This window comes from Pan paniscus, chromosome 5 (genome assembly GCF_029289425.2).
Source record: "Pan paniscus chromosome 5, NHGRI_mPanPan1-v2.0_pri, whole genome shotgun sequence".
Lineage (NCBI taxonomy): Eukaryota > Metazoa > Chordata > Mammalia > Primates > Hominidae > Pan > Pan paniscus.
Window position 1 is genome coordinate 137,311,438 of NC_073254.2, and position 27,444 is coordinate 137,338,881.

General features: G+C 37.4%; 1 protein-coding gene across 3 annotated transcripts in view; it reads right to left on the reverse strand.

Moving 5' to 3' along the window:
• The window catches only part of ROS1 (ROS proto-oncogene 1, receptor tyrosine kinase), a 138,744-nt gene that overhangs the window by 10,131 nt on the left and 101,169 nt on the right, over window positions 1-27,444 (reverse strand). For all 3 annotated transcript variants that reach the window (XM_063605435.1, XM_034962754.3, XM_034962753.3), the window contains 9 exons: window positions 26,867-26,950; window positions 23,797-23,932; window positions 22,408-22,570; window positions 20,731-20,795; window positions 19,686-19,815; window positions 13,552-13,649; window positions 12,621-12,821; window positions 11,324-11,458; window positions 3,523-3,686 (listed from right to left, as the gene is read on the reverse strand). In XM_063605435.1, the coding sequence (XP_063461505.1) occupies window positions 3,523-3,686; window positions 11,324-11,458; window positions 12,621-12,821; window positions 13,552-13,649; window positions 19,686-19,815; window positions 20,731-20,795; window positions 22,408-22,570; window positions 23,797-23,932; window positions 26,867-26,950 (1,176 nt within the window). The remainder of the gene's footprint in view (window positions 1-3,522; window positions 3,687-11,323; window positions 11,459-12,620; window positions 12,822-13,551; window positions 13,650-19,685; window positions 19,816-20,730; window positions 20,796-22,407; window positions 22,571-23,796; window positions 23,933-26,866; window positions 26,951-27,444) is intronic.

A 27,444-nucleotide genomic window follows, 5' to 3' on the forward strand; every position in this document is an offset into this window, starting at 1 on the left:
TATTTGCAAAGTATTCACTCAACAGGGGTCTAATATCCAGAATATACAAGGAATTCAAACACTCAACAACAACAAACAAGCAAATAATCCCATTAAAAAGTGAGCAAAGGATGTGAATAGATGTTTTATCAAAAGAAGACATACAACTGACCAACAGGTATATGGAAAAATGCCCAAAATCCCTAATCATCGGCAAAATGCAAATTAAAATAATAATAAGATATCATCCTCCCCGAGTCAGAATGGCCATTACTAAAAAGTCAAAAATAATAGATGTTGGCGAGGATGCAGACAAAGAGGAACAGTTACATGCTGTTGGTGGGAATGTAAATTAATACAACTTTTACGGAAAACAGTATGGAGATTTCTCAAAAGGCTAAAAACATGATCTAGCAATCAATCCAGCAATTCCATTACTAGGTATCTATCCAAAGGAAAAGAAATCATTATATCAAAAACATACTTACACTCATATGTTTATCACAGTACTACTCATAATAGCAAAGGTATGGGATCAACCTAGTGTCTATCTATGGATGACTGGATAATGAAAATGTGTTATAGACAATGAAATACTATTCAGCCACTAAAAAGGAATGAAATCATGTATTTTGTAGCAACGTGGATGAAACTGGAGGCAATTATCTTAAATGAAACAAGACAAACACAGAAAGAAATATCACATGTTCTCACTCATCAGTAGGATTGAAACAATGTGTACACATAGACGTAGAGTATGAAATGATAGACAATGAAAACTTGAAAGGGTAAGGGTGTGGGAGAGTGAATAAGAAATTACTTAATGGGTACAAGGTACAATATTCAGGTGATAGATACCCTAAAAGCCCTGACTTCATTACCAAACAATCTTGTACTCCATAAATTTATTTTAAAAAAAAGAGGAGTGATATAGTTAAGAAAATGTGCTTTCAGTGCCAAGCAAGCAAAACCATGTTTTGCCTGTCTTTCAGATATGTCTATATTCAATTCAACCCAGTTACTGATGTTTTTCTATCTTAGGAACAAAAGATTTAATTTTACATATTGGCAAACCGCTCTGCATGATTGTTCCTCTAAAGTTTCCATATGTGAAGTTATGACAAATAAGAACCAGGCCATGCTGGAGCAGATTAAAATGGCTTGAGCAAAACATTATTATTAAATAGTGAACTGGTGACACCAATATTTCCTATGGATATAGATGTAGTCTTATGACAAGGACAACTTTCAATATCACCAGTTAAAGCTAGTTTACTACTAAACTTGGCAAACAAAATTAAAGAAACTGATTCTAGCTTCCAAGAGAAAGAAATACTCTCACCTCTTGTTTTCCTTTAAAGCAGACAAATGGAAGACATTAAATACAGGTGCTTACACTATGCCTTGCCCCCAGATCAGTAAGTGTTGAAATAATTTTTTTAATTATCAAAATTTTATTCAGAGAAATGTCTCATTAAGTAAATGCTTAGAAAATGACAAGGCCTTAATAGTACCTAGAATGGCTTAAGGGTATGTTTGCCTAATCCTATGTGATCTTCACATAGGCAAGTATATATGTAGAGCCCCCCAAAAGGATGGAGTTGCTGTGCCAGTTATAATTCCCAAGTGTTCTGCCATTGGCATTCTTAGAATCAGCTCTGTCCAGGATGATAGTGAGTAGAAACAATGTGAGACTATTAACAAGGTTTACTCTAATGAGGGTTATGACGCATGGCCAAGGTATGTGCAGCCCTTTCCAATCTGTCGCTTAGCAGTTTGTGTTGAAGAAGTTACATGATCAGAGTTTTATGCTCATATAATGGATCCAAAGTCACCCAAAATATGTAGTAAGATGCATAGACAAGTAGATGTCTGTCCATGGGCTTCTTGTTTTTATCTGCTATTAGTCAAGTGCATCACTCAAGGTGAAGGTCTCATGTGAGGGTGATCTCACTTCAACATCTGCCACCCACTGATCACCAGGGTTGATTCAGCTGATGTCTGGCTACGCGGGTGTCCCCTTTCTCCACTGTTCCACGTGTAGCCCTCCTCAAGTTGAAAACTTGGTTGAAGAGGATGACCTTCCCTGATAGGAAAGGACCATTCTTTAATAAAGGTGTGCAAGTAGCTCTGTAAGCTCTCAAGGTAAAGGTGTCTCCTGCACTGCCAGTCTTATAGTCAATCACTGCAAATAGCAAGAAGCCTAATTTCTGCGAGATTCTAAGTTGCGATCCATCTTGCCAGTTTCGTTTGTAAGCAAGGACGTCTGCATTTAAATAAACAAAGGGCCTTGCAAACTTTTAATAACAAGAAGTTCTAGATAAGCTGAAGGAGAAATATTTTAAATTCATTTTTCTGCAGCCAATTAGGCATACATAACAGTAAATGTGACTTTAGAAATGAATTAAGTGACTACTGTATTTTAAGTCTCTTTACATTTAAGTAAAAGGCTTAGTCTGTCCATTATAGTAGAATGGTTCCAGAATATTATTATCTTTTTTTTTTTTTTTTTTTTTTTTTGAGACGGAGTCTCACCCTGTCGCCCAGGCTGGAGTGCAGTGGCACGATCTCGGCCCACTGCAAGCTCCACCTCCCGGGTTCATGCCATTCTCCTGCCTCAGCCTCCCGAGTAGCTGGAACTACAGGCGCCCACCACCAGGACAGGCTTTTTTTTTTTTTTTTGTATTTTTTTTGTATTTTTAGTAGAGATGGGGCTTCACTGTGTTAGCCAGGATGCTCTCGATCTCCTGACCTCATGATCCGCCCGCCTCGGCCTCCCAAACTGCTGGGATTACAGGCGTGAGCCACTGCGCCTGGCACAGAATATTATTAACTTAATCACCAAATACTAAAGTCATAGAATCAGACTAGATCTTAGCAAGACCTGATCCACTACAATAATCATAGCAAAATTACTCATCAGAAGCAAAGGATTAGATATATACATAGCAACATGGACAGACCTTAAAAATACAGTGCTTAATGAAAACAGAAAGAAAAAATGCATTCATTCATTAAAAAAATACACATTTTGCAGGAAAACATACAAATGAAAAGATACACACTAAAGACGTTAGAATAGTTGCCTGACAGGGAGGGAGGAAGTTGAAGAGGAGAGGAATATGGGGATAAAATGGCTAAACAAACAAACAAGACAGGAGCCCTGCATAGGCCAATGATGATAATGTACCGTAAGCAAAGAGTCTATAATTAACTCTGTACTTGAGGTCCAAACTGGTGTGTGGGGGGAGAAGAGAAGGAGAACAGACCTTATGAAAATGTAGTCTAACATGTTAATTCTCCTCCTTACTGTCATAGATTATAAATCCAGGGGCCATAGCACTATCCTTTATTTTTTCAATTTAGTGCATAATACAAATAATTTTCAAAGAGGAATGCAATAAACACTTAATTATGATGACAAAGGTGCCAGTATATTATTCTTTTTGCCTACCCCAAAATGCTTTCTGTGTACATTCCATTTTAACTTTGTTCAGTTCACAGTGCAGAGAAAACTAGAAAATTCTGAAGAATCAAACTTACCTTCAAAGCTTTCATTTATGACTCCACTGTTGTTTGCTTCATCTCTGCACTGATAAATGCTATTTAAGAAAAAATTTCTGAATAACTGAAGTTGGTCCTGAATTCTATGAAAAGTAGGTCTTTGGTCAGGTTCTTGAGCCCAGCACTGGGTCATTAAATTCCACCTAAATATATGGGGAAAGATGGGAAAGTAAATAGCAATTGGATATAATTACTGATAACCCAGGTAGGGTCATTTTAGAAAGGAAAGAATCTGAGTTATTGCCAGTTTTCCTTAATTAATATAAGTGAATCAAAACAAAGGCTTTGATTTCTTATTTAAGAGTGGCTTTTAACATTACTACGTTTATTAGATAACACCTTTCTTTTGAAAAGCTGACATTATTTTAACAGTTATTATTCCAAATAAATAGATGGATAAGTAGATGGTGGGAAAATATCTACTCAACACTCAACTACTCAAGGTGAAGGTCTCCTGTGAGGGTGATCTGGCTTCAACATCTACCACCCATTGATCACCAGGGTTGATTCAGCTGATGTCTGGCTATACAGGTGTCCCTTTCCTCCAGTGTTCCATGTGTAACCCTCCTGAAGTTGAAAACTTGGTTGGAGAGGATGACCTTCCCTGATAGAAGAAGACCATTCTTTAATCAAGGGTGTTCAAGTAGCTCTCTAAGCTCTCAAGGTAAAGGTCTCACCTGCACTGTCAGTCTTATAGTCAATCATAATGTATCAACACATAAAGAAACTAATAGCTATAAAAATTGTTGAAGAGGCTGACATTTAAAAGATTTACTCCATTCCACACAGATATTTAGTGACAGAACTAGAAGCAGCAATCAGATTTGATGCCAGTGTTTTACTGTTCATTATAGTCAGGTTGAGTTCCCTAGACATTCGCAGCTGGTTGATTAAACATTATCTTTTCCTTAATGGTTGTCCAAGAAATATCTGTGCAGCACTCTTAAGTAGTATTCATTCATTCACTCAGCAAAGATGTTGGACACTTGTTTTATACCAGCAGTATATCAGGAGCTAGGGACATGGCCATGTGACTCTTGTCCTCATAGATGATATGTATAGCAATTATAAGAGAAAGGCAAAATTCATCACACCTCAACTCATATAAGCAGAAAAATTGTAAGTATTTTATATTGTTTATAATTAACTAGGTCTTTTTCAGAGTCCCTACCTAGCATAAGAAAAGAAACTTCATTTAGTACAATGTTGTTTATAACTTAGTCCCACTATTTTAAACAATCTTTTTAAGTAATATTCAGTCTTTTCTGGATAATAACCCAACCTCTCTTATTTTCAGGCCATCCCTCTGCCTTCCTTTCTAAGGTAGTGTCAGGATATATGTTGAGTACGAGGCTTATGTGACTTCTAGAGGCATGGTGAAGAATCCTTTGAACCCCACTGTGCCCTCCATATCTTTGATAGTCTCAGTGGCTAATCCAGAATTCAATAAGGAGTGACTTATCTGATCCAGCCTAGGCATCAGCCCCTATTGGCAATCTGTGAATTCTTTACCTATTTTTTGACGCTTCCCCACTACAGTGGTCCAACCTTGTCTATCTCTAGCTGTGGGATTCTTAGATGCTATCAAGCCCTGTAGATGCTCTCAAGGCCCAGGGAATCCATTCCTGTTTCTGCTGTAGGCCCACAGGGTGCTACTTGGCAGGATCTCTAGCTCTCAACAAAATGTTCACCCAATATAGGAAACAAAGGAAGTTTGGAAGCATAAGCTAGACCTTTCTGTCTGGACAAGTCATTCTACCTTCTTGACAATGCTGGGTCTCCCATGTCAAAGTGAGGGTCCTCCACTCAATGATCTCTTTGTAATTCTCCCAAACTAGGGGTGACTGAGCAGTTGGCTTTGGTGGTACCCATCTCTTCTAATTGAAGCCTACAGAGGAGGTTTCCAAACCCAGATATCCAGTATCTTCACCCTCCCGCCTCTATCAAGTTCTCTTCTTTCTTCACTTCCCCAGGGCTTGGAAGGAATGAGGGCTCTATTCACTGCCTTTTTTAATTTGACTATCCTTATATAAAATTGTATGTTTTTACACAGACAATTAAAATCTAGTACTTAAAACATTAACAGGGAGCTAAAGGACTTTAGATGCTCTCTATATTCCAAGCCTGGTTTTCAAGCCTACTGACTTATTATAAACAAGCACTTGCTCTCATTTTTTACTTTCTGGAGCTATATGGCAGATCAGGATCAGGGAGAGAGAACGGATAAAGAAACAGATTGGGAGGTACTTAAAATATTAGTACTACTATATGAACAAATATACAATCACAAATTATAAGTTCTTTGCAAAGTTATAAAGAAAACAAACACGAGTTCTAATAGACATGAAACAGTTTTGGAAAGTTGCTTACAGAAGGCCCCTCTGCAGAGGTGACATTTAAGCCAAAGAACTTTGTAAGAAAATAAGATACTAGTCATGGGAATAGGGTGTGGATGGGAGTCAGGGAACTACAAGTGGGGAAAGCATGTGTAAAGTCCTAAATTTGGAAAGAGCTTGGCACATTTTAGAACCTGAAAGAAAGCCAGTGTCACTGAAGTGTGGTCATTGAGGGGAAAGGATGAGATGAGATCAGAGGAGGGAAGCGAGATCATGCAGGTCTCACAGGGCAGGCAAGGAGTTGGATTTTACAACACTACAAGGGGAAGCTTTTCAAGATTTTTAAGCAGACATAATCTTTACATTTTTTAAGGATTACTCTAGCAGATATGTGGACTATAAATTATAAGGGGGCAGGTTGGAAACTATTAAAGAAGACTAGATGAGAGATAATGATGGTGTGGACTGAGGTAATGCCTGTGGAGCTAGAACAAGATTATAATCACTAGGTAACGATGGCCCAGAAATCATTAAAGGTATTGTATTTAAAATAGCTAGTATCCATTTGGGGAATTATAATGCAATCTCCATTCCATTATAATATGGCATACAAACTCCACTTCCATTTATTTCGTTTCCTAACAAGCACCTCAGGTCAGAGTTGGTACACCATATCAGAATAAATGGTATCAAGGAAAACCAATATTGGACTGTTTCAATGTATTGATCTGATGACTTCACATGTATTACAAGCAATTTACATAATGGGTATACAGTGCCAAGCGTGGCTCTATTTTTTAAAATTAGAATCATATCTGAGAAATAACCAAAAGACAACCTAATCTTTTACATAGTTCTCTATAACCTGTGCCATTTAGAAATGGGGATGATACAAAGATGTCAATGAAGGATCATTAGCCTTTGAAATGAGATATTATAATCGATGTCAGATCACAGAATTTAAAAAATAAAGTAGAGTTTTGATGATTAATCTAACAGTTGTCCTCAGAGTTGAGAGGAAAAAGTGAAGCATTTTATTTTTGAAAATAAAGCTGTGATTCAAAAATATTGCCAAGGCATAGATAGAATCTCTCAAGGTTGGTCATATTTCAGTTAGGAGGTTTTTACAGTTGTCCCTCCTTATCAGTTTTGCTTTCTATGGTTTCAGTTAGTTGAGGTTAACCATGGTCCAAAAATATTTAAAGGAAAATTCCAGAAATGAACAGTTCATAAGTTTTAAATTGTATGCCATTCTGAGTAGTGTAATGAAACATGAAACTATCCCTTTGTCCAGCATATCTATGCTGTATATGATACCTACCCATTAGCTGACTAGGTTGTCAGATCAAGAAAACATAGTGTATATAAGGTTGGGTATTGATATGATTTGGCCCTGTGTCCCCACCCAAATCTCATGTAGAATTGTATCACCAGTGTTGGAGGAGGGGCCTGGTGGGAGATGACTGAAACATGGGGGCAGATTTCCACCTTGCTGCTTTGGTGATAGAGTTCTTATGAGAACTGGTTGTTTAAAAGTGTAGCACCTCCTTGTTTCTTCCTCTTGCTCCCTCTCTTCCTCCTGTTCTGGCCATGGGAAAGACTGTGCCTGCTTCCCCTTCACCCTCTGCCATGATTGTAAGCTTCCTGAGGCCTCCTGAGCCGTGCTTCCTGTAGAGCCTGTGGAACCATGAGCCAATTAAACCTCTTTTCTTTATAAATTACCCAGGTTCTTTATAAATTACCCAGTTTCTTTATAAGTTACCAGTTCCTGATAGTAGTGTGAGAACGAACTAATACAGGTATTATTCTTGGCTTCAGGCATCCACTGGGGGCCTTGGAACATATCTTCCACAAAAAAGGGCTATTGCCATACTTACTTATAACCTGCTTTATTCTGCAAAAAAGTCAAGATACTTAGTGAGATTATTTAGAAGGAGAGAAAGAAAAAGAAGAAGGAAGAGGAGGCCCAGGAAGAGGAAGGTGGGGGAAAAAGAAACCATCCTTACAGCTGCCACTTAGCCACTTGCACATCACTCAGTCATTCTACCTCCAAAAGTTCAGCCTCTTGTTTAATCTATAAAATCCACTTAAGCAGAAATTAGAAATTCCTATTTTTTTCAATTATGGAGGCTTAAATTTACATTTAATCCAATCATTACTCTGTACTTAATTTTCTGATGACAAACACATTTGACCTGTTAATATATAAACCCTTTCTGTTCCACCATGTAGGGACAAATGAGGACTAAGAAAAGAGGAGCTATATAAGCAACAGTCATCTAAAAGTAAAGAATAAAACTTCGGTTCTCAAATAGCAATAAACTGGCAATGGAATGAAATGAAGAGGCTTTTAATAATCCTAAATGTATTTCTTATATCTTGTAAGTAAATTAACAATGAAAACTATAGTCTTGGCATAGAGGATCTTCCCTTACAAATATGTCCTTGTCACCATTCTATATCATGCAGTGTATACTCGCACCAAGTTATAGTTACAAATATTCAAACATATTACTCTAAACAAATTTGCAGGTCCTTCAAGTTTGTTAAAATTTACCTGGGCTGGTTGTTTTGGCTCCAGAAAAATACTCATTATACTTGAAGTATCTCATTTGGCTAAGTAGAGGTTCCAATTCCTCCACTCACCATACAAACTCTTTACAACTCTTCTCCTCGAGTTTTTTTTTTTTTTTTTTCAAAATAGCACAGGACTCATTAGCTATATCCAATGTTAGCCTCTATGCATATTAAAGACTTTGAATTCACAAAGCAATTGAACTTCAATACATGAAAACGTCATAGTATTTTTCAGTATTAAAGGGAAAAGTTTCTACAAGTATTTAAACAAAGTACATAAAATACAGACTTCAAGATTTTCCTTACTTATTATACCTAATCCTGGAGAGATCCAATTAGTATCTAGGTGTACATATTTTTTTAGGATGTAAAAATAACATGGTGAACCTCTGTGTTCTCCCATGGTTGCCTCCCACACCTGAGGGACTCTCCAGTAATTCCAGTTGCCACTGTGATATATCTGTTATAAAATCCCAGAAAGCTCTCACTTGAAGTAGATTGCCCTTTGATCCCATTTCTTCTCAGGAGTGGTGTGGTTGTTGTGCAAACTAAAAACTGAAGAGAATCCTGATGGCTGGGCTTTCTATCGTACATCTCAGGCTATGGAGAGAAGGGCAGGAATGCTCTGAACCTGGCATTCCATTAATAGCTGAGTACAGCATAGCTATCTATGGGCTCACCTGACCTGGAGTGCATCCAGGTGCTGAGTATTTATTTAAGCAGTAAATGGAAGGTGTAGCAGGGCTCAGTGCAGACTTTCAAACCCCTAAGCTGGGCCTGTGATCTCAGAAAACTGCTTCAAATAAATATCAGTTCCCTCTGTACTCTAAGGAGAGTAGTTAATCTTTATCATGACAACTTAAGGCCATGGCCAGATTGAATGGTATTGCTGAGATCTCCATTTCCTAGCCCAGCTTGTTTTCCTGGTTGGCAATGGATCTTTAACCCTTCCCAGGGCTTGTCAGAGTCCTGCAGCACTTGGAGGGCTTGATGCATGGCTTATTTTTATTAATGATGTTCAAATGAACTTCAAAACCACCAATGGAAAATTTTCATTTCAAATAAACTATATTTTTATTAAAACAATGGCAATCCAATCAATAAATTATTCAAGATAAAACTGTATAGAATATTATATTTTTCCACTCATAATCAGGAATACTTTTCTAGCACTGCTCCTTCCTCCTTCTAGTTGCATTTTTTATACCTTTAGATAGAGCAAAGTTCAACTTGTCTACATTTTTCTGCTCCACAATACAGCAATTTGTTATTAACCTCCCTGCCCCAAACAAAATAATCAAACACATCAGTCAAAACTGATAGTTTAGTGATCAATTTCAAAGCTGCCTATCCAAAAATATTGCATGATTGTGACGAGGCACGTTAACCCTTGGGGAGAGAGTGGCATAAGCCAGATAACATTCTAACAGCACAAGGAAAATTTTGTGCAACTGAAATTCTGGCAAAAATTTCTGAGTGTTTGACAGAGGTGTAAGAGATGCAAAACAGTGATTAGTTCGTAAATATTTAATTAAAATTTATTTTGTATTTAGGTATCCTGGGCTTTTTTCTTAAACCCTACATGAAAGGTTTTCAAATTTTGTATAATTTCTTATCCTTAATTTACATAATTTTTCCCCATTTCCCCCCAAAATGATTATGAATCATTTTTTATGCACTACTATCAAATTTGCTCAGATGTGTGTGTATCTGATCTCCCTGTAAACATCGCAGAGACTCCTAAGTTAAATCAGAAACAAGCGGTAATTCCAATCTTCTTCTAGCTGGAAGATTTAAATAATACAAAAACATTCACCAGTAGAACATCTAACCAAGGTGCCCAGCTCTTAATCATCTTTTGGCTCAAGTCTGAATAATCCTCTAAATAACACAGCATAGTCAAGGCAGTACAACCATGGTGTGCATCCGCATACTGCTAATTCCTTTTGCACTTGCCTGTACCACACAGTTTAGCACTTTATTACATGTTGGCTTGGCATCCAACTGCTCTCTGTGGATGTCTTTTCATTCAAAACACATTCTGAGATGCTGAAGAGCTGTGTCCCTGGTTTAAACACCTCTGTAATCCATACAATCCTTGGCATGCATGGTGCATATAGAGAGTTCATACTTATTTGCTCTTTTAGGAACTTCTTGGGTAAGACAATTCTTGGAAAAAGTTGTCAAGACTTAATATTTCTGCTGAGACTTTCCACAAGGAGGCAGATTAATACTCAGAATAAAAACCTTTTTCCTTATAATTTGACTAAAATTCACTCACTCTTCTGAGAAATCACTATTAGAATTCAATAATGGCCAGGATTCGCTAAAGTTACAATACTTAGTCATTTTTTTGTTATGTTCATAAACAGGTCACAACCTGTATAATTTTTAGTAATACTATTTCTTATTAGTCAATGTCAGCTATATCAACAAAGGGAATCCAACTTTTTAACAATATATTCCCATTTAGTATAATATTTTAATATGTAGATTAAGATACTAGTCAAATCATATCTCCCAAAATAAAAGGCATATGTGTGTGTATACTCTCTCTCTCCCACACACACACACACACACGGAGTGCTTTTATTAGAATTCACTTAACCAGAAGTATTTTACTTAACCAGAAGTATTTTACTCTCCAAAATTTTGTTTCTCAGTGAAATATCATGTGTATATACAATTAAAAAGAAGCCATAATATATTCACAAATTGACACAATGAATTGATATTTTATGTGGGGTATACAATATTTAAGTTCCAGTTCTTATTTTAACAATTTAACAAACTATATCAAGAGGCCTAAGATTGTATGTGCACATGTTTTTGTTTGGGGGATACATATGTTAACATAATTAACTTACAGATCATCAGGACAATTTCTTGGTGGCTCCAGTCTCCCTCCTGTTTGCACATAGTTTAAAACATCAAGGTTGGAATGAGCTGGATAAGGCTGATGACCAAGAGTTAAAATCTCCCAAATCAGAATTCCAAAAGACCTAAGAATAGTAGAGGGTTTGCTTTAATTATACTTATTACAAACACCAGGTTTACAGTAGTTTCTCCAACAACATTTTTCCTGGGGCTAGCAGGGTCTACTTTGTCAGTGTATTATTGGCCTCATAAAAGGCAAATGGCAGATATAAAAGCAGGCTGACAAGAAAAAGTACAACAAGACATTGCGTATGAGCAAATACTTCAAAGGTGATAGGAAGGCTTGGAGGAGGCACACATGTGCACACACAGAGACAGACTCATATGCATGCTCACATGCATGCACATATACACATATGCACACACAGAAACAGACACACATGCACATGCATGCACACACAGAAACACGTGCACACAGACACATACATGCATATATACATGTATACACACAACTCATACTCTGTTTCTCTCCCTGACTGAATCCCCACTGTAGGCCTCCATTATCTAAGAATTTCAGAGCATTGACATGCAGACACACCGAAGGGTGAGCACAAAAACATTTCAGCATTTTCCTCCCAAGTTTGCAGGGGATAAAGTGCCAGTAAACATTGAGAGGGAAGGCATGAATAAAAATTGGCAGCACTGAGAAATTTTATCTCATTCGTAATTTTGCCTAGGGCCAGCCCAACTTAAAAGTCATTGAACAAACTTTTACATTTTGAGCTGTTCTATTCAAAAGTTGGAGTCAACAAACAAAAATAAGGGGCATCATTCAAATAATAAAGGGATGTCCAAATCTCCCCAGTGTCCTAATCTTTTAGTGTCCTAATATTTTAGGATACTTTTAAATCCATGATTTAAAGTTTACTGATAAATTAATGACCAAACATTCCCAAATAGTAGGCATTTGGGCACACACTTGGACATTAATTCCTAAGTACCAATTCCTATTAGTCATAGGCTTTTACATCTTTGGAATGTAATAAAATATTTGAATGAAATGTATCTATTTCATAACAAAACTGATTCAGGGAGGAGCACAAACTGCTGAGACCCAGGAATCATCCCACCTTGACCACCAACTCTCACTTTAGCTTGAGGCAAATCACTTAATCTCTCTGGTCTTCTGTTTTCTCACATTAAAAAAGCAAGATTAGATGTCCTTTTAAAATCCCCTCTAATGTTTGATGATTCTGTCAGCATTGCTCTGTGTCCCATTAAACTTACCATACATCAGATTGAGTAGTGAAGATTCCATCCATCAAACTTTCTGGAGCCATCCACCGAACTGGGAGCAGGCCTTCCCCTCTCTTTCTATAGTAATCATTTTTATAGATGTCTCTGGCAAGTCCAAAGTCTCCAATCTTCACTATCCGTGGACTGGTATAGTCTTTCACGGAAACAAGGCAATTTCGAGCTGCCAGATCCCTGTGGCAGAAGTTATATTTAATAATAATAATAATAACAACAATAAAGTTCCAGAAATCAAAGTAGCCCTAGTAGGTCTGTAAAGAGAAACTTTTTTTTTTTTTTACTTTAAGTTCTGGATTACATGTGCTGAACATGAAGTTTGTTACATAGGTATACATGTGCCATGGTGGTTTGCTGCACCTATCAACCTGTCATCTAGATTTTAAACCCTGCCTGCATTAGGTATTTCTCCTAACACTCTCCCTTCCCTTGCCCCCAACCCCAGACAGGCCCTGGTGTATGATGTTCCCCTCCCTGTGTCCATGTGTTCTCACTGTTCAACTCCCACTTATGAGTGAGAACCTGCTTTGGTTTTCTGTTCCTGTGTTAGTTTGCTGAGGATAGTGGTTTCCAGCTTCATCCATGTTCCCGCAAAGGACATGAACTCATTCTTTTTTATGGCTGCATAGTATTCCATGGTGCATATGTGCCACATTTTCTTTACCCAGTCTATCATCGATGGGCATTTGCGTTGGTTCCAAGTCTTTGCTATTGAAAATAGTGATGCAATAAACATACGTGTGCATGTGTCTTTACAGTAGAATGATTTATAAGAGAGACTTTTAATAGAAATTATTGCTAGTTTGAAGGAATTAAAATGTTTAATTATCTTGTGTGCTTTACCTGCACTACAGGTGATTATTGTGCCAATATCCGTAATAACCCTGTATCCAGAAGAGAATTGTACCTGTGAATGAAATGCATCCGTTCCAAGTAGACACAGCCTTTTGAAATATCTACACACAGGTCTACAAGGTCAACCAAGGTGAGTAAAGGACCATAAAACTGTAAGAAATGAAAGAAAAATTACAGGTAGTTATCTAGTTTGCATGAAATATATACATATATGTGTGAATATAAGTGGATACATGTATATGCATATGCATGTATGTATCTGATGTTTTAAAGGGATTTTTAGTTATGATTATAAGAATTCAAACAAACAGGAAAACAAATTTATATGTTTCCTATGCAAATATACATAAAAAATGACAGCTATGTTTAGTAAGTAGACGCAATATAGAATCTTTATTGGAAAGACCTCCAGGTGTCAGGTCAGACAGATCGAGATGTGAAACCTAGTTCTGCTACTTACTAGTTGTGTGAACTTGCTTAAGTTACTTAACTCACTAAGCAAATTTCTCATGTGTAAAATGGGCAATAATACTGACCTTGCAAAATTCAAGTAAGTTACATATATGGCTGGTCGATAACAGGCACTTAATAAACAGTTGCTGCTCTCATAAGTAGTCAAAATGATCATTTAAGTGCTAGCTGGTTTAATTATTGACCCAATGGCACTCTGTCTTGCCAGTCATGATAATGGGCTTGTTTCTCATACGAGCCCCACGTAAATTGTTAGCAATACCCTATTTCAAAGTTTCAAATTACTCCTCTCATCTAAGAGAGAGAGTACAAACATACACTTGAGCATGTACTGGTTGCAATGATTTCTACATGAAAATAAGCCAGTTGAAGTTTTTATTAGTACCATATTGGGAAAATTCAAAGTTCCTGCCCTGAAGCTATATTACATTGTCTGTCCCTTTCCATTGTCCTGCAATTACCCTGGTTCAAGCTTTTGTCATCCCTAATTTGATGCATTCAAAAATTTCCCTTGTCTCCAGCCTCCTGTGCTTTTTCATTAGCTTGATTTGTTGTGACCCCCTTCCTGTAGAGTCCATTATGAATTCCTGAGCACAGCCTCCACAGCACCCCCAGGCTGCACCAGCCTTTCTACAAGTCTATTAATTTCCTACTGTTTCTCCTCTCTCAATCTGTGCTTCCGTTACGCTGGTCCGATTGCAGTTCCTTATACCTACTCTGCATTTCTCAGCCTCTCTTCTTTATTCCTGCTATCATTTTTTTCTCCTGGAATGTGCTCCTGTTTCTTGATTTCCATCGACAGCCTTAGCTGAGTATCTCAAATGATTCCAAACCTCCAAGTCCCTCAATTCCTTAAAAACAAATGCTCTTAAGTGGTGTTCTCCCTACCTCCCCTGAAACGTTTATCTCTTGCCCCCAAACTAGGAATAATCCTGATGTTCTGGGGCTCACTATTGCCATGGTTCTGCTCAGCCACACCTAGGGCTAATAACTAGGCTATGACCTTACTCCCAAATCAATATCCTCCAACCCTATTCGGGACCATTATCATGGCCCGTATCTGAGTCTCTGCTGGATGTCTTGAATGGTTCACTGATTCCTGTGTACATGGAACCCTGCTCTGCTCTTGACAAAACCTACTCTACCTGTGAAGACTTTCTCTAGGCCTAGGATCCTACTCCCTAATTTCAGTCTGGTGGCTAGTGCCCTGTTCCCTGCTGACAGATTTTCATAATGCTGCCTGCCTGCTTGGATCTCTGACTATTCTCTCCTTCTGATATCCCATGTATCAACCTGTTGGGATACCTCATCACTGCATGCTGGGTTTCCTTGATTCTAGATGCTACTCTGGACTACCACCTGTCATCTCTTGTTAAACCCTTCAGATATATTAAACTTTGATCTTAATCTATCCCTAGTCAAAGATTTTCATAACTCAGTGGGAAAGTATAGTTCAGCTACTGTTCTACCTCCTGCTTTGGTTGAGTCTGAATCAGAAGACCTCTTCCATGAAGCCCTCTCAGCTTTCCTCAGTTGGAAATCACTCCTTCCTCTGGGCTTCTGCAGTATATTCTCCACTGCACTCTAATGAGTCCACCTACTTCCTACTTTAAGTGGATTATTTAGGTATCTGTAGACTTGTGTCTGTAGACTTACAACCCTACCATGTAGCAAGTTCCTTGAGTGCAAGAACTACATCCTTCACTGTTGTATAGTAAACACCCAGGAAAAATTTGGTGAATTTTATGTTATCTGGAAGGCAGCACATTTACTACATATTTGTATTACTTTGACAGTTTTTTGTTTGTTTGTTTCACTTCTTTCTATCTTAATACAATCCTTTTAACAAAAGTTAAGGCCAGGTGTGGTATCTCATGCCTGTAATCCCAGGACTGTGGGAGGCCAAGGCAGGCAGATTACTTGAGGTCAGGAGTTCGAGACCAGCCTGGCCAACATGGTGAAACTTTGTCTCTACTACAAAAAATATACAAAAATTAGCTGGGCATGGTGGCATATGTCTGTAGTCCCAACTACTCAGGAGGCTGAGGCAAGAGAATTACTTGAACCTGGGAGGCAGAGGTTGCAGTGAGCCAAGATCACGCCACTGCACTTCAACCTGGGCCATAGAGAAAGACTCTGTCCAAAAAAAAAAAAAAAGTTAAAAGGAGACTTAGGAAGCTTTTGATTCAATATTCCATTTTGTAGATAAAGAAACTGAGTCCTCAAAGCAAAGGACTAGACTAAGCTTTCCGGGCCTAGCTGCAGTCAATTCTTAGGCATTCAACCCAATAAAATAGTCCTTGAATGCAGGGAGAGAGAGAAAAAGGCCTCTGCTGGTTCTTCTGAGATAGTGCCTCTGAGCACTCCATGTGGGGAGAGGCTGGCCTCAAAAGAACTCAGCAGGAGGGAGAGTAGCATTTGTGATGGCTCCCATAGGCCTCAGGCCTTCATTCTGCCTTCAGCACCTAACGATGTCTCTATGGTTGCAGCGAAGGAGACGAAGCCCTGGAAGCTGTTTTTGGCAGCCACCAGGAAAGGCTGCGGAACAGCTGAAGTGCATGTGAGAACCAATCTTTATAAGCATTAGGATCCTGGGTGACTCAAAACGATTTGGAAAAAGTAGATCCACTTTTTTTTTCAGTCCATCCTTTTTCATCCTCTCTTCACTTTTCATACCCCCAGCCCCACCACAAAACAAGACAAATCTACAAATAAAATTTATTGTTTAAGATGAGGGATTGAATGTGCGCATTTTTAGTTCCACTCTCTCCCCAAACCTTACTAACATGGCAGTATAGTGAAAATTTTCATAATTTCACAAGGGCAAATCAACTGTCATGAGAACTGACATGGCAGACAAAGCATTCTGGAAGAGGGAAAGCAGATGGAGGAGTGGTAATTTAGCAGAGCCAAGAGAGATGAAAGTTGACTGCCTACAGAAAGAAAAGGCAAGAATTGAGCTGTTTTTCACTATGGAAGCTCATAGTCTCCAGAATGGGAGGCAGCAGGTATCCCTGAATACAGGGACAAGAAGAAGGACTGAAAGCAAAAAGAACGTTTAGGTTATTTAAGGCCTAACTAAATCATACATTCTTCTACCACAGATGAAGGCTTTTGTCTATAGAAAACAAACAAATAAAAACAATAGAAACCTGAACCAGAACAACTCCAAGTTCAGAGATACTACCAGTCACACTGAGGCACTGTACTGAAATGGAGAGAATTAAAATTAAATGAGAGTCCACATACTGAGCCTTGAGACCTCCAGCCCCCTCTAAACGCTCTGAGTTGATGCATCAGGCATTTACTGTCCAGAGGAGAAACGAGCAATTTCCTCCCTGGTTAAACTGGCATATGTCAGGGAAAAGATTCAGTTACTGACACTGGAGGACCCCCAGTGGAAGAGCAGGGTCCCACCTAACACCAAAAAGAAGCTTCCTTGGACACATAGGTTCCCATCATTTTGTTAGGCCTCACGATTAAATATGAAACCAGCCAAGAATACTAAACATTTGAGAAAGATTCTCACATTGAATCAGATTCCAAAACAAAGAGGAACAAGGAAGCCAAGACAATGCAGGAAGCAAATTAACACTTTTTGAAAAGCATAATTAATACCCTAAAAGAAGATGAGTAAAATTTTGCATCTACGAACAAAACCAGAATATTATTTTAAAAAGCAGTCAAAATACAAGAACAAGTCTGTGAAAAATTAAAATATGTTAACAAAAATTTTTAATTCTACAAAAAGATTAGGGGACAAAGTTGAGGAAGTCTATCACAATAGAAGGCAAAATGACAAAAGCTAGAAAATAGGAGAGAGCAGCTAATAGAATGAGAAGATGAAACAAAGAAGTCCGTTATAACAGGATTTCTAGAACAAAGAAATATAGGGAATAAGGAATTCTATTCATTATCAAAGAGACAATGAAAAAAAATCCTGGAACTGAAGGGAATGATTAGTAAAGCAACTGTTACTTTACTATGAGTAAAGAGTACCACAGATAAAATTTTCCTCAAATTTTTGAAGGGGAGGAGGCAAAAAACAGACCACTGATAATAAGTTCCGGAAACAGAATGGCATAAGAATTCTTATTGGCAATTGTAGAAGCGAGGAAAGAAAGTTGTAGTGGCTTTATCTGTTAGATAAAGAGTTTTCAACCTAAAAGTCCAACCAAATTATCAACCAAGTGTGAGGGAAGAATAAAGGACGTTTACTCAAAAATTTAAAAAAAGCAGATTTTTGCTGCACATGCATACTTTCTCTTCTAAAACAAACAAAAAGTCATGAGATACATGGAAAAAGTCCCACATGGACAAGAGTTGAGGAAGATTCCCAGGTTGAATGTGAAGGAAACCCTAGAACAGCAGCTGTGTAGCTAGCCTAGAGCACAAGCATCCACACTGCTTCCAGGAAGGAAGTGTCCAAGAAAAAATTAAGTACTAGATTGTCTGATACTGTTAGCCATATTGAGAAAAGTGTTACAATTCAGTTGGGGAGTTTACGTATATAAAAACTAAAATGAAAACAAGAGATATTTATTAAACTAGCCTGAGGAAAAAAACTTACAATAATAACATTTGGATAATTCAGCTCCAAAAATAATAATAATAACTAAATAGTTCTAATAATGCAAACCTGGAAGGATGGTTTATCTGCAAAATTGTGATAATTGTCAGAGGATGAGGCAAGCAAAGTTTTCCTGTGTGTAGCGTGGTAAGGGATGGACAGGTATATTATGAGGAAGTCTAAGAGAGTTAAATCCTCATCTTCCATACTGGGCAATCAATTTACCCCAAATTGAAAAATCAACATGTGTCAGTATGAGCAGACTATTTAGGAACTTGGCGGTAAATACCACAAGATACATGCGGGCCTGAGAGGTAGGAATGAGGCAGTGCACAGGGCTCCTGTTTTTCACTATATGCTTTGTCACACATTTTAATTTTTTAGCCATATGATGTTTCTTTTGATATAAAAAATTTTTTAATCCACCAGATTTAAACTTTGCTGACTTGTCTTATCTTACGTGTTCTCATCTAAGGTATAAGGTAGATTCCTGCAGGTAGTCACCCCCAGTCCTGTCCGCCATTCCACAGTATTTCCAGGGTTCATAATGTGCTGTGCACTGCTCCAGGCACTGGGGATACAAGAGAAGAAGGACTGCGGCTGCGTTTCGCAGGCAGAGCTTGTTAGCATGGATGTAGGGAAAGAGAAAGCAAGGAACTAGATGGGTGGAGTAGGAGAGGACGTACGAAATCAAGAGCTCCGTTTGGGGCAAAATATGTTTGAGATACCTACTAAAATCCAAATAGATATGTCAACTAGAGAGGGACATACAAGTCTGGTACTCAGTAAAGACATCAAGACTGGAAATATAATTTGGGACAGACAGGCATATAGATTAAGTACAGAGATATGCCTTTCCAACTCCACGCTATCCCTGTGCTCCAGAAAAACATGATTCTGGCAATGAGGGTCATGTTCTCCCATTAAATACTAAAAACAGGCTCGGGCTCACATGACCGGAAAATGCCAGAATGTTAGCCCAGGGTTCTGATTGTCAAAATCTAATGTGAAGGAAACAGAATAATTCTTTCCATGTAAGTCTTCTAAGGTTTTACCACTGCAGCCTATTAAATTTAAAGAAAATTAATAGGGAATTATAGGGCATTTGCATTATGAAACCAATATTATGGATCCCAACTGCCTACCGTTGCCATCCGGGCTTTACGCAAATAAGTAAGAAGGTCTCCTCCCTCCATCAGTTCCAGGATAATGTATTGGGGTTCATTCAGCAGACAAACTCCAAGCTGCTTCAGAATGTTGGGATGATTAAATTTGCTGAAAGGTGGAAAGACACAGGCTGGATGATATGACAGAAGCAGGAGTCCTAGCCGAGGGTCTTTATGGAGTACAGCAATTCTTTATCAATAGTTTCCTTCAAAACCCCTGACTTAGTGTCTCTAACACTTCATTTTCCAACTCCTGGTCTTTGTGCTTACCTTAAAGAGGTAATATGGCAACCCCTAGTGGCCATGAGTATGGATAAAATAGGTTGGTTTTTAGAAGGAATAACATTTGTATTAAGCATATTTTGGAAAAGAAAGTAATTTTGACTAGTAGCGTCCTTGAAAAGATATTTGAAAACATTGGGTTTTGGGTCATTAGAGGTATGAAATATATCCTCTCCCTTTCAGGAAAACAACTCAGAAATGCGGGTTTGGCTACACAGTTTTCTCAAGACATCAAACCAAGTAAGTCCCAACCTAATAATTGGAACCCACAGCTTGAGACCCAATCAACCACTGCCTCAAGTCTTCCCATTAAGATGTGCTTGAGCAGTTTTTATGACCACAAACTCAAACTGATAGACAAGTTTACTAAGACAAAGGATATTTTCACTGACATTATAGCATTTGAGAGAACTCTCTCTTACTGGGTATACTTGACCATTATCACACATTTAGATGAATACAAGCATGTCAAAAGCCAAACAGCTTCAGAATTCACTTGCAAAACATGCTCCTTATTGAAGATAAAAGAAAGGAGAACCTTTTGCCTGAGGATTGCCTGTACCCAGGCTCAGAAGATTGGCCTCTATAGACTACTTACTCTGCAGACGTAGTTCCATTTAAACGTTTCAACCATGTTGTTTTAGTCATGATCCGTTATGTCATGTCATTTTGGGTGTTAAAAATAAGTCAAGCGGACTTAAAACTTCTTACCCATACCAGGAGAAAATTATTTCAGAGCTACCTCATCAGATGTGCCTCCTTCAGGAATTCAATCTTCTCCTGGTCTGTGGAACCCTTCTTCAAAGTCTATACAACATAAAAACAAGTCAGGAATCAGTATAGCAGACATTTCTGTGAGCTCAGTGGGTTAATGGAGATTGTTCTGTTTGTTCTGTAATATCTACCCTGAAAGCTGGAAACAGATCGTAGATAAAACATGTGCATGTATTCTACAAACCCTTCAAATGTTACCTCCTGTTATTGCTAGTAGAAGAATATGCAAAATAAAGGTCTAGTAATGTTTACACAATATTCCTCCAAAAGGTAGAAATTTTAAGAGACCAAGTTTTGTTGTTTAGGCCAATTTCTTAATTTTCAAAATTTTCTTTTCAATATGTTTTCTCCATCTCCTTGCTTTCGATTTATTTCTTGGAGGCCAGATTCCCAGTCCCAAGCAATTGATCAAAGCTAATCATGAAAATTGTATTCTGAAATTCTCCAGCCTCCCTTGGAAATTGGGGTGGTCATATAACTCGGTGATGGTCAATGGCATATAAGAGAAAAACTGCTGAGGCGGGAAGGGAGCTTTGAAGAAGACTTTGCCTTCCTGAACATGTACATCTCACACCATCTTTCCTCCTCTCCCTGGCCCAAATGAAGATGTGATGCTCGCTTCTTTGTCAGCCATCTTGGAACAATGAGGCAGCAAGCATGAACAACAGCCAAGAAAATTTCAGAGATACTGGCTCTGACCTGACACACTATCCTGAACCAAAGCCAGCAGTCATCTTGTTACATGAGAGAAATAAACATTTGTTTAAAACAGTCAAGGTGGGAGTAAATTAAAGAACTTTTAAATGACATCATTTAGAAGCAGAGAGAATTTTGCCAACTTTTCTAGTTGTATAGCTCACTCTCAAAGCAATAAATCTCTAATAAGCAGAGATCAGGATATTGCTCAATTACATAAAAGATTCATCCTCCCTTTATCAAAAGAAAGTTTTCGCAAAAATATGAGTATATCAAGTGCTTCCTTAAAAATACATTAAGTATACTATGATAAATAATCATGTAGTCAGAGACTGACAAACTACAGCCTGTGGGCCAAATCCAGCCTGTCACCTCTTTTTGTATAGCCTATGATCTGAAAATGGCTTTTCCATTTCTAAATGGTTGAAAAAGTCAAAAGAATACTACTATTTCATGACATATGAAAATAATATAAAATTCAAATTTCAGTGTTCATAAGTAAAGTTTATTGGTACACAGCCACACTCATTTATTTACATATTGTCTATGACAATACAATGGCAGAGTCTGTATGGCCAGCAAGCCTAAAATACTTACTATCTGCCCAGGTAAGAAAAAGTTTGCTGACCCTTGGTCTAGTACCTTAAGAATGTGTTTCACAACTCCAGTTCTCTCATGGCATGTTTGAAGAAAAATGATTGCCTGACAGGTCTTAGCTAATTAGTAGCCTTAGAGGTAATGCAAACCCTGGAGATTGTTGATTACAAACAATGTTCCTATGTAGGAAATGATTTTTTTAAATGTGATTTCTGTAGCTACGGATAGGCTTCGACATTCAACCAGTCCTCTTTTCAACAAAGAGCACTCAACTTTTATTATAATTATATCCAGGTCAGTCTTTGTAGATATGGTGATATAATGTGTCAAGGAGTTCGAAGATTGACATTACCTTCACTGCTACTTTGATTTCTCCACTTCCAGCTCCTAAGATGTCCACTGCTGTTCCTTCATACACTTCTCCAAAGGCTCCACTTCCCAGCAAGAGACGCAGAGTCAGTTTTTCCCGAGGGAAGGCAGGAAGATTTTCAATCTCCTCTTGGGTTGGAAGAGTACTGTAAAATAGCAACATTTTTGTCTCCCCACCCTCCACATATATAGGGTGTACAAGTTTGTGTTGGTATTGGTATTTGTGTTTGAGAGAGAAAGAAATATCTCATGGCTTTGCAGTATTGTGTGTTTTATGTGACATGGTGATGTGGAACTTTGGGTTCCTAATTACTTTACTTTACTATTCTACAACCTTTGACCCAGACAGAGCATGATGGTCCACTTCTAGGCACCTTAATTTTGATAAAAATATATATGTGTATGCATTGCCTCAACACTTTTATTGTAGCTTGTTGGGTCAAAGTTAGTAGGTATTAACTTCTTCAGATTGCCAATTTGTATAAAAAGCTACTGCAAATTAGTAATAAATGCATCTGGGTTTATAAGCTTTTCGTTAGCTATTTCACACATGTGACATCTTACGTAAAACAAAATTTACTATGATCAAAAAAATCAACCCCATCACCATAAGGTTAACTTTAAGAAGCCAAGTTTCTCACTTGGAATACTACAAGGGGGGAAAATGCTGCTATGTTAAAAATGCTTTCAATTTTTAATAGAGAATCTTGAGTAGCAGATATGCTGAGTATTTGCTCAAAGGAAAGTCACCTCTAAACAGCTGATTTAGATCACCTTTGTGTCTACTTCAAATCCTTTGTTTTTACACCTTGCATTATAAATTTCTGAAAGCAAGGCCTATGATCATTTAATTCCTTTTTGCATAGATCCTCATATAAGGAACCTTTGCATAAGACACTTGAATATTTTCCTTAATTATGATGACAACAAAAGTTCAAAACTCATCTATCTTAAGAAGGTTTTGTGGGCAATCATCATACAACTTCTGAAATGGAGTAAGATTGACTTAAGGCTGACCACGTACACAAGGCTCTCAAAACTCCTCTCCTCTCAAACACTGCCTCCAGGTCAACCAACCATGTTACCATCTATTCTCTTCAATGTAATATTTTTCTCCTTCTTTCATTTGTTTTTGAGCTACATGACAAAATACTGGAAACTAAGGGATTTTTCTGTATTTTTCTTAAAACCACATAATTTGCCATCCATCCCAGGTCACATTTGAGAGTGGAAGAGGAAGTTGTTAATAATTATGCCAGAAAAACTGGTATAAACCATGACTGTCCTGGGCAATGCGGAATTCATAGGCACTCTCGTTACTGTTGCCCACCCTTTGCCTAGGTGCTCCATAATGATGGCCAAAGCTACGTACTGTATTGCATAGCAGGCATTAGCCAGGCCTACTCCGGCTGCCAGACCTCGCAGCTCAGCCAACTCTTTGTCTTCGTTTATAAGCACTGTCACCCCTTCCTTGGCACTTTTTTGATTCTTTAATCTTCTATGCCAGACTATAAAGGAAAAAATGACATAATTTACAAAATAAAATATTGCTTCTTTTTTCCTTTAGGAAATGTTAACAGTGCATTTGAAGTGTTTTTGTGCAAGAACACTATCAGTAGAATAGTTATAGAAGTTTTCATAATTTGATTTTAAAATATCTTATAAAAAACTAATTAAATCCAGGTAAAAAGCCATATATAAGTACACAAATCATACTACACCATTTTTAATCTCACTTCTTAAAATTTAATGTATTTCTTACTGTTGTTATAAACAAATTAAAGTATCTTAATATTAAAACTTATTTGTCAAAATCACCCATAAACGAGTCAAAATAAACCAAAACAAACATAAATATTAGTGAAACAAATTCATTTTTGAGTTCAGTCACATCCAGGTTATACTCCTCAGTAGAAAAGAAAATGCTTTCAGTATAATGGCAATTTTTTTTTTTTTTTGCAGAATACAAGAGTGTTCATCATTGTTGTTCATATACACATACTCGAATATGTAGAAAAAGTATTGGAACGAAGCTTACCAAATGTTAGCAGTGGTCTGCCCTAGTTGTAGAATCATGAGTAATTTGTACTGTCTTCCTTATATAATAAGCAGTATTAGTTTTATAATAATAAAATTTTTTTAATATTAAAATACAATTATGTCAATAGGATTGTCATCTGTACTGGACTATTGGCTCAGAAGTTGAAAACAGCAAACATGCTTTGAGAGATGATCATTAAAATCTGAACTTAATTTCACAGTAGCTTCTATGTTCAAGAAGTTAGAGTTTTATTCACATGAAATTCAATTTGAAGGGCTACACAGTGAAAGGTCACAAGTACCTTTTGCTAAATTAATTTTTCCAACTTGAAATGTTCTCACCACCTCGCTTCACTTTTAAAGGCCCAATGTAAGCCCACATCCTCAATGATGCCTTCTGAAACCTCAGCAACCTCTACTAATCTTTCATATCTGAACTTGAAAGACTAATTGCGCCTCTCTGTGAGTGCTTATCCTATGCACTGTCTTACTTATTTCATCTATTTTTGTCTTTTGTTATTATTTAACACATATCTTGCTATTTGTCTTCTCACACAGGCATGTCTTACCTCCCTCATTAAATGGCAAGCTCCTGAGGTCAGCAGTTGTATTTTACAGGTTTACATTTTCCTCTACTCCCAGCAGAAGGCTAATGTTATGCATTAGATATGACTGCTCAGAAGCAAAGGCTGTCAACACTCATTTTAAAAATTGTCTAATTTTATGTTTATAACTGATGAGTGCCCTCAGCACAATACAAATTTTAAAATAATTGTGACTGTTTTGTTATTTTCATTACTCAATCTTTTCTCATGCACACACACGCTCTTACTAGTAAAACCACATGCACTGCTGCTAAAAGCAAAGAACCGAATTAGCTTAGCTAGACTCAAAAATTCGTGAATTTCAAACAGAATAAAGACCTTTAAGTCCTGAGAAAGTCAGATATCCATAGGATGTCTTGGAAGCACAATAGGTTGTCTGAAATTATCTCATGTTCATCCACTAGAGTTATGGGTTTAAACAATGGTGATGTACAAGAAAGCAAGCAAAGGTCAGCTGAAGGATTCTTCATGTAATTCTCCTTCCCAGTAGGAAAGCAGACAAGCAGTCAAGCCTATATGCCAACTGCCAAATATACTGCAGTCATATGCGTAAGTCTGAAGGGGCTGGCTTAGTGGCACAAACATCAGCTGTGCAATACTTAGACTCTCTGGAACCACAGGTTAAAATCCTGGCAGGGTCGGCTGAAATTTTTAGCTTTCCAAGTTTGCTGAAGGAGTTTCACATATTGTCTGGGTGGAATCTTTGAAAAAAAAACCTCAAATCGAGCTTCAAAGTGCTCTCATAAAGATTGTGACTCCAATCACTTTGCAGAAAGAATAAAGACTTAGAACACAGTAAAGTGTTGGCTTTCTTTATCCTGAGAGTTCAACTTTATGTTTGTGACTTTTCCATCAACTTTCCCTTGTAACTTACCCCTACTTGTGAACAAAACAAGCCACAACTTTCTTAATATGTGTTTGAGTGTTCTTTTCTGGTAAGAATCATGCCCTTCTTTTAATGATTCAGTGTGTTGGGGACTCTCAATATTAGCAACAGATAGGGGTCCATATATCTTATAAGCAAACTCGGACAGTTTGGGGAATGAAAGAAAGTGCTATTATTATTTGTGCTGAAACAGAAATAAACAAGAATGTATGATCACTGTGATAACTCTAAAAGTCCAATCAGTACTTGACCATTCCTTTTGAGGTTTTTACTGCATTTTATCATCCTTAAAGTAAATCTTCTTAGAAAAAAAATAGCTTTCTATCTACCTAACCTAATTTTTCTGCTTTCCTGGTCATTTATAAATGAGCAGGGATTTGAAATAAGCAGATCAGATGTCTGAAAGCAAGAGTCGATCCCACAAGCCAGAAATGGATCTTCTGCAAAAGAGGCCCTACTCATTCCAAACCAGCCTGTCTGCTTAGAAACCAAAACTATCCCAATCAAAGATTGTCACTGGCCTCCCATTAATTCTATACTTTTTTCTGTACCCAGGGTTATTTTTCTTTTATTTATTTTAAACCATAAGCCACAAAACATTTGTATGCAGCCAATCAGAAATAAATACTGTTTTAAAGAAACCTAAAAGTTGGTGCCCTTGCAAGTAGTTTTATCTAAAGTATAACATGAAATGTACATGTATATTTTCCATAAAATAGTTATGCCTAGATCAGAAAACAATTCACAGAAGTTAGTGGTTATAAATGTATAGCCAAAGGTAACAATGTAAACTTTATTAACTTAATCAGGCAATATTTCATGTGGGAGATTAGATCAACTAAGAGATAAATCAATCAGGTATGATTAAGTAAACAGTTTGTTGCCTATTTTTAAAATTCTATTATACTTACCAAAGGTCAGTGGGATTGTAACAACCAGAAATATTCCAACTATAATAGTAAGTATGAAACTTGTTTCTGGTATCCAAAAATCATCTAATAATATAAACCAGAAAAAGAAATTAATTCATAGATAAAAGCTAAGTTGCCCCAGCTCTACCTAAGCACACAGAGTAATATAGCAGAGCTAGCTACTACTGGATTTTTGCAAGCCAGTTGTTAGACCGTTGGTAGCTTGAAAGCATCCATACAGAAAGTGTTTATGCCATATGAAATCAAAATCAAGGTGTTTTTGCTTTTTTTTGCAGAAAGCAACAAACCACTGGAATATACCCACTCAATCTTCTATTTTAAAATGACTTAGGAAACCATATATATATCTTTTTAATAAATTTAGGACCAAGAAATCTCAGTCTTTGGATACTAAATAGTTGGCATTATTATTTTGTATAATATCTTCATACATATTTAATTTCATGGATATTAAACTGAGGAATAAACATGGTAATTTCTCTTAGGTAGTTTCAGTTGTGTAGAGGAAACAAACACGTAGGCCAGAGTCTGGCAAACTATGGCATGAGGACCAAATC